At 33.5% G+C, this 11066-nt stretch overlaps 1 protein-coding gene across 1 annotated transcript; it reads left to right on the forward strand.

The window, feature by feature from the left end:
* The first annotated feature begins 318 nt into the window (after positions 1-318).
* LOC136087888 (uncharacterized) lies at positions 319-1281 on the forward strand. The gene is made up of 2 exons (XM_065811508.1): positions 319-528; positions 706-1281. The coding sequence occupies exons 1-2, from the start codon at positions 319-321 to the stop codon at positions 1279-1281; spliced, it is 786 nt and encodes a 261-aa protein (XP_065667580.1).
* The last annotated feature ends 9785 nt before the right edge of the window (positions 1282-11066 follow it).

Here is an 11066-nt window from a genome sequence, read left to right on the forward strand (position 1 = left end):
AGTGTTACTACTTTTTGATATTGCTAACGGTAACGATTTTTATTTATAATAATTAATCAAAACCTTGATTAAATTAGGTAATAACTATAATTGACTTATTTTACTGTTAATAAATAACCTGTAAAGCAATATTATAAAGTCTTATAATTAATTGCATATTTTTAGAATACTCTATTCTTCTTTATATTTTGTATTTAATAGCATGACATTTTTACAATTTTAATTTTAGAAATTATCATAAACGATGCTGTCTCTTCACAAATCAGGATGTCAAAAAAGGAAAGAAAGACAAAAAGATATTATGAATGAAAAAAGGGTATGCGGACGCTTTTTGACGTTGGAGTCACTGCATCAAATCTCAATGATAATGAACAAGAGGACACTGTTTCTAAAGCAAATGATGTAGATAAAATAAGCTATGATTTAACTGACTGTTTTGATGGGGAAAAAATTGAAACGTTTGAAGATAATGAAGATGATTCAAATGGGATTGAGACTGTAAGCCTTTCTGCTTCTAATTGTGGTCAGGTCCTTCTTGATATTGATAATCTTTTGACATACTTTTCTATCTCAATCTGAGATAGAAAAGTATGTCACAAATGACCATGTCGATTTTCCTAACATATTACCCAAAGATATTAACAATCAGGCTTTTCCTCAGACAATTTTAAATTTTAAGAATGTCAACAGTGAAGTTCATAAAAGAGACTGGCTGGTTTGGAGTCAAATAAACAAACATTATTTTGCTTTCCATGTCGATTATTTTATGGTAATATTTCCAAAAGCTCTGTTACTGAGAGAAGTTTAAGTTCGCGATCAGTATTGGCTTCACCTGGTGGATATGCAGCAACTGGTAAATGGCAAAAGTTGTGTAACAGGATTCCAGAACATGAGAGGAGTAATGTCCACAGAAAATGTTACCTAGATTGGCGAGAATTAGAAAGACGTTTTTTATCTGGAAAGGGTATTGAAACTTACTTGGAAAGCTCGATTAAGTTGCAATCAACGAAATGGTCCAATATTCTTAAAAGAATATTAGATGTTATCCTATTTTTGGGTGAAGGTGGATTGGCTTTTTGGGGATCCTCCCAGCGAATTGGAAATGTAGATAATGGCAACTGTTTGGGTCTTATAGAGTTACTTTCACATTGGGACCCTATACTTAAAAAGCATGTATTATCAGTGGAAGAATCTCAGCAAAAAGGTAAAAGACTTCAGGTTCATTATCTATCAGCTGATACTCAAAATGAATTCATTGCAGAATGCTCAGGTTTGGTGTGACAGCATATTTTACAATAAAGAAGATCTGCTAAGTATTTCGCAATAATGGTCGATGCAACACCAGATTCGTCACATACAGAGCAAACAACATTCATATTACGATATGTAATATTAAAAGATTCACAATATGAAATTGTTAAACGATTTCTAACATATGTAGATTGCAACAATAAAATTGGGGATGAAATATCTCAAATGGTAGTGGAAACATTTCAACATAACTCGATTCCTCTCTCAGATTGCAGGGCACAAGCATATGACAATGGATTAAATATGACTGGAAAATACAATGGTGTGCAAGCCAAAATACTTCAGTTATGTCCATTAGCACTATTTTCCCCTTTTGGATGTCGAACACTTAATCTTGTGGGAAATGATGCGACAGAATGTATTCCTGAAGCTGTAACATTTTTTGGAACAATTCAAACAGTATATAATTTGTTCAGCTCAAGTCAAAATCGATGGGAGATATTATCAAAACACATCAATTGCTCACTAAAAGGAGTGTCACATACAAGGTGGTCAGATCGTGTTGAAAGTGTCAAACCTTTTGCAGCACAACTTTCTGGGAGTAAATTGTCATTGGAAGAGCTTTTAGAATTAAATTTGACTTCTAAAACAAGAACTGAAGTAGAAGGTACCTTATACTATATAATTAATTTTCCTGCATAATAATGTCATCAATATGGTACAAAATTCTTGTTCCGATTGATTTTTGCAACAAAGTTATTCAAGCAAGAAATGCAACTTTAGATGTGGAAGTGGACAAAATAAACCACTTACTGAGACAACTTCTTTAGCTTCGGAATAAATGGAAAGATATTTGGTCAGAATCAAAGAATGTTTCAATCAATTTGAATATAGAAGTCAAACTATCAAGAAGACGTGGTGGTGCAAATCGCAAAAGAGCCAGAGTTGTTGGCGAGCCAGAGGATCAAGGATTTACAGATTTAAATGAAGATGAGACCATGGAGGAATCATGCTTTAGAAGATTTGTTTTCTATGTGGTATTAGATAGTGTTATTGGTGGCCTTACTGTAAGATTCAAAGCAGCACAGAGCATTTCAGATAAGTTTAGCTTCATGTGGAATTATCTCAAAATTGATTTGGATACATTGGAAATGAAAGCAAAATTATTAAGTGAAGAGTATTCAGCAGATGTTAGCGAAGCTATTGTAATGGAAATAAAACAGTTAAAATCTCTACATTATGCAAATTTTGGATTGAATAAATTAAGCCCCTTTGAACTCTTTGAATTTACATGGCCTATTTCCAAATATTTGTGTATGCTTGAGAATATTCTTAACAATTCCTGCTACAGTTGTATCCGCCGAACGCTCATTCAGCAAACTAAAACCGATTAAAAACTTTTTAAGAACTACAATGCTACAAGGACGGTTAGTGGATTTGGCAATGTTGAGTCTTTAATCTTCAATATCTTGATCAATTGATTTTGACAAAGTTATTCGAAATTTCGCTTCAAAAAAAGCAAGAAAAGCACCTTTGTTTTGTAAATGAACTATTCTTGAAATAAACTATTTGTTCAAATTCCGTTTTTATTAGTACTTGTATATTTGTTGAGATTGATTATTGTATTATATAACATGGTTGAAACGTAACAAATAGTCTGAATTTTTATTTCAGAAATATCCTTTAATCCAATAATGAAAGAAAAACTAATTACATAAAAAACCAAAACAATAGTTCAAAACGGTTAATAATTATTCTTTAAATTATTATTCTTTAGTAAATGAAATAATTGTAGCTAGAAATAAAACTGTAATGCAAGATTGCATCCTCATTGTAAACAATTGCCGATTTAAAAAACAAATGTGGAATTAAACCACAATTGGTTCAGCAAAAGCATACAGTAATAGTTTAAAGTATTAGAATTATGGGTAAAGGGCCCAAAAATATAAATATATATATGTATATATGTATGCATGTATATATATACATATATACATTAAAAATTATCTGTATACCCATTGTATATTTGTATATTAATTGTATATCCATTTAAAATTATTTCTTTAATAAATGTTGTGTTATGTATTTTAACATCTACTAACAAAATACGGATTTTTTTATATTTATCATATTGTTTTTATATAAAATGGTATTTTATGACTCTTCTCATTAACTAGCTTTTTAGATTTATTAAAAAAAAATCACTTAAAACAGAAACACTAGTTTATGGTGAAAAAAAACGTTTGTTTAACATTTATACATCAATGCACACTAAAAGAATTCACCGCTAAACAGTAAATAAAGTTATGAACTTCTTTAGTCTTCTTCACTAAAGTTAGTAACATCTTCAGTGGCGTTACATAGTAGTGTTTTATACATGGCGAGTACTCGGTCTTCTACTCCTACTAGACATAGGAGTTGAAAAACATCATCTTCTTTAGCAAGTTTAACAGAGCTCTTTAATTCCAAATGTTCTGGTCGGAAATGGTCCCATTTCTTTCCTTTTTTTAAGGAGACTGTGTGATATGGGATTAGCATGTTAACTGCATGGAACTACTACTTTGAGAAAATTAATAAAGAAACTAGGTAGATTACAGGATACTTGTCTATGCGCATGTCCCATTTGCTGTATTGCAAAAGAAAAGAAAAGTCATCAAAAAATCAATCTTTCTAAATTTAATGAAGATTTTTGTAAAGAGCCTGGGTCCTCAGATGTGAATAATGCATCTATTCATTAATTAGGTAATCTAAATAAAAGTATTAATTGCACATTCTTACATCAGTGCAATATCTCTCCGCTTTCTCTATGCAATCTTTCTAACTTGACTTCTTCTGACTTTAACTCAATTGTCCTTTGTTCTTCATAAACTCACTCACTCTTAGTCTGCAAAGCGGGTTACGATGCTCCTTATGGAGCTAAATTTGTCTTCACTGGCCCGTCTATCTAGCCCTCTATATGGCAATTAGCCGGAGGAGATTAAACCACAATACCCACTCGCGAATTACGCTTCCAAAGTAGTACATTAATAAGGTAATCTAATTAATAACATTATTTGTAATCTAGTGCCTCTGCAGGCATTAAGGCCCACAATTTCAATCTCAATCTCTAACACAAACAGTCAACTTTTTAACTAGATTTCCAGACAACCCAAAACATTTACCTTCTCAACTTGACTTATGTCATGCTTTTGATTCTAGTCAGTCTCATTCTTCTTCATCATCAGGATTCCCCTATTATCGTACCTCTTATAACTACCTTAAAGCTGACTGGGACTCTTTCCGTGATTTTCTTCGCGATGGCCCTTGGGTAAAAATCTTTCGTCTTCTTTCGACAAATGTGCTTTTTAGATAACTTCTTGGATTCAGGCTTGCCTGAATCCAAGAAGCCTCACTCTTCTCCTTGTTTACCTCACATTGCACTTCTGCAATTTTCATTCAAAACCATTACTTCCATATCTATCAGTAAAACAATTCTCCAGAAAACAAAAATCTGTTTACTATTGCTAGAAACCATTGTGAAAAGGTTTTGGGTAACGCCAAATTTCGCTATTCTCAGGTCATAAAATCTTTAATCTTTAACAGTATCAATAATAAGGGCAAATCTGTTATTCTACCTCTCTTGTATGGTTCAGATTTTATCACCTCACCTAAAGACAAAGATGAATTGTTTGCTAAGAACTCTTCATCAAAATCATCTCTTGATTTCACTAGTTGAGTTCTACCTGATATTGCCGACAAACAGGTAAAACGTAAAGCGATAGGGGTTATTGTGCATAAGATAGATGTGGAAAGGCTAAGGTTATTGCTCTCGTTATTTTTGTAGCTTTTGATAAAGTTTGGAATACTGGTGGTTTTTACGGTGTATCAGATAACATCTTTAAGATTATTGAATCCTTCCTCACCAATCGTAGTATAAAAGTTGTCCTCGATGGACAGCATGTCCATCGAGGACAGCTTCTTCATATTCTGTAACTTCAGGGGCTCCTCAAGTTTCTATCCTTGGCCCTTTACTCTTTTTAATTTAAATTAACAATCTTACAGAAATTCTCACATCTGAGGTAGCATTGTTTGCTGATGATACTGCTGATGATAAACCAACACTCTTTAATTGCTTGTAGGTGGCATTTGAGCTTGAAAAGGATCTTAGTTCTGCTACAGCATGGGCTCACAGTGGCTGATGAACTTTAGTTCAGATAAAACCCAATTTTTTTCAGCCAATTGTTGTTGCAATAATCTAGATCTTCCTATATTAATAAACGGTAATGTACTCAATGAGTCATCTACCCCTCAACTTCTAGGGTTAACTCTTACTTCCGATCTTTCTTAGAAACCATGTATCAAAACCTTTTCAAAATTAGCATCTGCTAATGTTGTATCTGTCTATCGAGCTCGACACTCTCTTACTTCAGATTTTATTCTTTATCTCTATAAATCTCAAATCTGTCATTGTATGGAATACTGTTGCTACATCTGAGGCGGATCTACGAATGATGCCCTTTCTCTTTTAGATTAGGTGTAAAAATGCATTGTAAACATAGTTGGACCTGCTTTTGCAGCCAACCTCTAACCATTATTGCACGTTGTAATGTTGCTTCTTTTTCTCTTTTCTACAAATATTATAATGGGCACTGCTCTAAAGAACTAACGTCTCTTGTGCTATCTATAGATAGCACACTAGTATACTAAAGTTCATTCTCGTGTTATTCGTCTTTCAATTAAGTCGCATCCTTTTTCTGTGGCTATTCCTAAGTGGAATAGTCATAGAAAAAGGAAAAAGAAACTCTTATTTATCTAGTTTTTTTTTTTGAGCATCAGTTCTTTGGAATTCGTTTCCTTCATCTTGCTTTCCTGTTTCCTATATTTTGCAATCTTTTAAGTTGTTTGTCAATTGTTATCTTGCTCTATAAACTTCATCTTTTCTCTTCCAGTAAATTTAATTCTAATAGTGGTTGCTTGCAGCCTTGTTGGAAGCAAAGATGTTGGTAAAAAAAAAAAACTATAATATATATTACAAAATGAACACAGTAAAATAAAAAAAGATCGAAGGACCATCTAAGCTTTTACGTGATAAAGTAATTACTCTCGATGAATGGGGAAAACAAGTAGAAGCACTATCACCGTCTACTAATTAAGCAAAAGAAAAAGAAATTTGCACTTGTAAAGGGTCAAAATCGTATAACGGAGTTCTTTAAACTTATACCTGCTCCAAGACCGATTAAGCTAACACCGCCAACTCTACCTCCTAGACCACCTTAGCCAGCACCACCAGTTCCTACTCCTAGACTTAAAATTGATGAGCCTCCTAAGCTAAATTATTCTACTATAAAGCATAATTTTTATCTTAAAAATTATATTTCACAACGGAGTGCTAAAAAAATATTACCAGATTTTAAGTTTAGCAAACAAACTAGGCAACTCGCGAACTATATAGCTAAATTACCACAAGGCCACAGACTCGAACTTGATGCAATAGTTTTCATAAACAAAATAAAACCAAAATTTGAAGAGTTGATAAAAACTAAAACTAGAAAACGTGGGCAAAAAGTGTCACTAATTTTAGTTCCTGAACAAGAAAAAACATCACCTAATGGTGATACTATAGCACCAATTGTTCACTTGCGCTCAGATGTAGCAGCTCTTTTCTTAATAAAAATAATATTAAGGATTTGATCGACACAGCTCCAGTAAAAATTAAAGAGATTCTAGAAATATTTACTTCTGAAGGTTTAGGTTGGCAACTTAGTCGTTGCGAATCGTTACATATTGAATTTGCAAAATATAGCCCATTCAAAGGAAAGACCATGTTAAAAACTTTGATATTCAATGCTTTAAATGGGCTATTCTTAGCGCGCAATAATTAGTAGATTTTTCAGGGAAAAAGCATGCAGACCGTTCAACAAAGTGTAGTGAACATTTAGGGAAGCTTAATTTTAATGGAAGTGAATTTCTAGTCAAGATAAGTGGTATTGCTATGTTTGAGCGCCGAAATCTATCACTTTCAGTTAACGTTTTTTGCATGGAGCAGTGGTCTTTATTCTCTCTACGTTAGTGATAAAAGAGATATAATTAATACTGATCTTTTGCTTATTTAAAAATATTCAGAAAAATTACTCTACGTATGGATTAAAAATTTAGCTGGAATGGTTTATTATAACATCAAACATAGAAAAGAAAAACATCCTTGTCGTTGATGTCTTCATGTATTTAGTATTGTTGATTTATTGAAAGCTCATCGCAATGATTTTCTTGGGATTGGAGAAAAAGCGCAATAAACAGTGATGCCAGAAAAGAGTAAGGACTATATTTGTAAATTTGCAAACTATCACAAGCAAATGCGAGTGCCTCACATTATTTATGCTGCCTTTGAATATTTGAATATTCCAGTGGAAGGAGCGCAAAACGATCCAACTAAAAACTCTTCTCGCTTGGTTGCGAAACAGATACCTTGCAGCGATTACTGCGTAAAAATTAGAAGCGATGGGCTTACTGAATTTTTAACTTTGTATCGTGGTGAGAATGCAGTGGAGCACTTTCTAGCTAGCCTTGAAACTGAGTTGGAAGGAATTAGCGCAGTGTTTTGGAATCCGGAAAAAATGCTTATTACTAATGTTGATAAAACTTTATTTGCGGAAGCAACAGTTTGCTACATCTGCAATTGAACTCCTAATAACGATAAGGTCCGTGATCATTTCCATATAACAGAGAAGTATCAAGACGCTGCTCACAATGAATGTAATCTCAAGCTTCGCATTAGGGCTGTAATTAAGATCCCTGTGGTTTTCCGCAATTTGCGCGACTATGATTCTCATCTGATTGTGCAAGCTCATGGCGAAGCGAATGGAGGTAAGATCAGCTGCATTCCAAACACTCTCAAGAAATACATGGTCAGAGTTAATTGCAATTTATCGACAGTTTACAGTTCATGAGCTCATCTCTTGACACACCTGCAAAAAATCTTGACGTGACAACTTAAATATAACTTGATTTGGATAAACTAGTAGTGAGCTATTACTGCTGAAGCGCATGGGTTTCTACCTCTATAAATACATTGATAGTTTCGATAGTTTTAACAAACAATGTTTACCATCTCAGAAAGCTTTTTATAGTAAGTTATCAAAAGATGTTATTAAAGCTGAAGATTATGAGCACGCGCAAAACGTTTGGAACACTTTTAAATGTGTAACGTTCGGTGATTATCATGATATTTACGTTAAAACAGATGTAAAACCTTTACAAGTATGACTTACTATGGTTTAGACTTTTTTTTCAACGGCAATTTTTGACAATCTATTCAAAGCTGAGATCGACGGAAAAAATAGCTTGAAGCAAGCATTTGATCAAGCCCATATAACATGGCAATCATCAGTAACAATACGCTTAGCGGTTATTAATGCAGCCCTTGTTGCTGTAAGACAGCCCGGCAATCAAACTGATCTTACTGATGCAATTGTCTTTTATAGGAATGCATAAGGTGTCAACGATGATTCTTTTTTGGTATATCTCCCTTCCTTGAACCCCAGTGTAACTATGTTATTCCTAAGCTTATCGCCTCAGCATTATCCTCTTGTTGCTTCAAGCTAAGGAATTTGTGATCTCACTGCATCTATGCTCAATCAGATAAATGCAACAATAATGTTAACCGGCAAGCAAAGCTGTTTTCATCAACACAAAAAAAAAATTAAACTTTGTAAAAATACGAAAAAAAATAAAAAAAGTTGTTAACTTTACGAGAAACCCGGTCGGGTTGCGCAGAGCTGACTTATTGTGTTTTATTTTAAAAACGTTTAATAATTTTTAGTAATATACCATCCTATTACTCCTCCAATAACTGCAGCTCCTGATAAATATTCGTTAGTTTTTTGTTCTTCGCTTGGTTAATAAAAATCTGATAACTCAGGTTTTGAAGGAAGTAAAAGGAATCAATCGCCATCTATATGATTTTTTTCAAAAATCATTATAAAATAAAGGCGTCTTGCTTCAACATAATTGTTTAGCCTAATTTTTGATTCTCCTCCACCTTGAAGTCTAGTATTAAATTTATTAATAGCTTGAGTCCTTTTTTAATTCCAATTAGCTATTGCTTTTTGCAATTTTTCAACAGCTTCATCATTTTTGCTCGTCAATTGATTTGCTTTTATCTGCTGAGAGAGTTTGGGATAATATCCCACTCCATATAAAGGCATTAACTATAACACCTAAGATAACACTGGGCAAAAAAAAATATTTTTCAACTTTATTCAAATTATACTATTTTTGTGCTGAGAAAAACAAAAATGACAATGTTCATTAATAACAGCTCCAAAATTAGGGGGGGGATGAAGCCTCGGTGTGAGTGAAGGAAATGAATCTTGAGGGAAATGTTACATCCAAGTTGATGGTATTTTTTGCAGAAGTACTGTTACCAATTGAATGTAGTTATAAGCTCGTTTATTACCTAAAAATCGACAAATCACTCCCTTAAGAGCTTCCCAAGTCTCCTTTTCTTGCCCCTTCAAAACTTCGTCAAATGCAGGATCCTTCATAAGCTGATGTATATGTGGCCCACAAAAATACCCTGTTTAACTTTTCCAACACTTATTTTTGGAAATTTGTCTCTTAAATACCTGAAAGTCTTTCCTTCTTTGTTCATATCTTTGACAAATTTTTTCATTAAACCCAACTTGACATGTAATGGTGGAAGAAGAACATCTTTTAGATCCACAAGTGGTTCAGCAGTAACATTTTTCAGACCAGTCTTCTTTTTTATAATGTGAACTTCTGTCTCTACTGTCCCACATACACAAAAAGCAGCAGTATTTAGAATACCCTAATTGCATTAGGGTATACTAAATACTGCTGGAAAAGTTATGGTAATCTAAAAGTCATTGCAATAAAAGTATTGCAATGACTTTTAGATTACCATAAATTTTCCACTTCTGTTCATTGTAATTAGTTGAGTTAAAGAGAACTTTCATGTTTATATAAGTCTCTTTCATGTGAACTGTATGACCAATAGGAACAGAAGGAAGACGGTTTCCGTTGTTCAGTAATATACCTTTCGAATTGAGCTTAAATGAGTCTATGAATAATCTCCATTCAGTTGGATCATAGTTCAAATTAAGACAATACATTAATCCAAAAACATCAATGTAAACAGCAAGATTATTTTTCTTCTCAAAAAAAGATAGCAGACTCTGCTGCCGTTTTCTGTAATGTGAAACCTTGACATCGAATTGGAGAAGATTCCACTGCTTTAGTCTTGATCCTAGAAGTTCTGCCTTTTCATGTAACAAACCCAGATATCGAACAAGATCACTTAATTCTGCTTGACTGTGTGGCACAACACCTGTTAACACAAAATCAGGATCATCAGATGTGGAAGGCTTGTTTTCTTCTTTTTCTTCTATTTCTACTTCATTTTTGTGCTTCTAACTCACAACTTTGAGGTGGAGTCTGTGACTGTGAGGTGGAACTGGTAAACTCTGAATGTGGAATAGGTTGAATGGCAGATGGAAGATTCGGATATTTAACTGTTCCAATTTTCTTCATTGACAAACCTGCCTTAATGGGAAGGGGTCAAGCAGAAGTAGCAGTCATCTGTATGGTTTTTAGGCTCTCTCCATAGCATAGGAACAGCAAATGCCAAAGATCTTTTTTTATTTTTTAACCATTCTCATAGTATAACCGAACAAGAGCTATAGCATATATGTGGAGCCCATGACTTATCCTGGTCCCCTACCTTCATATTCATATATTAAAGTAATGCTGGTAAGCAGTCTGTACAAGTGGTGTCATAGTTCTTTTCTGTGAGGAAAATGTTATTTCACCACAAATGT

The sequence above is a fragment of the Hydra vulgaris genome, chromosome 12, assembly GCF_038396675.1.
Source record: "Hydra vulgaris chromosome 12, alternate assembly HydraT2T_AEP".
In the NCBI taxonomy this organism is placed as follows: domain Eukaryota; kingdom Metazoa; phylum Cnidaria; class Hydrozoa; order Anthoathecata; family Hydridae; genus Hydra; species Hydra vulgaris.

Coding starts and splice junctions, on each gene's coding strand:
- LOC136087888 (XM_065811508.1), top strand. CDS start 319: ATGCGGACGCTTTTTGACGTTGGAGTCACTGCATCAAATCTCAATGAT. Junction 529..705: donor CTGCTTCTAATTGTGGTCAG/GTCCTTCTTGAT, acceptor AGTTCATAAAAG/AGACTGGCTGGTTTGGAGTC.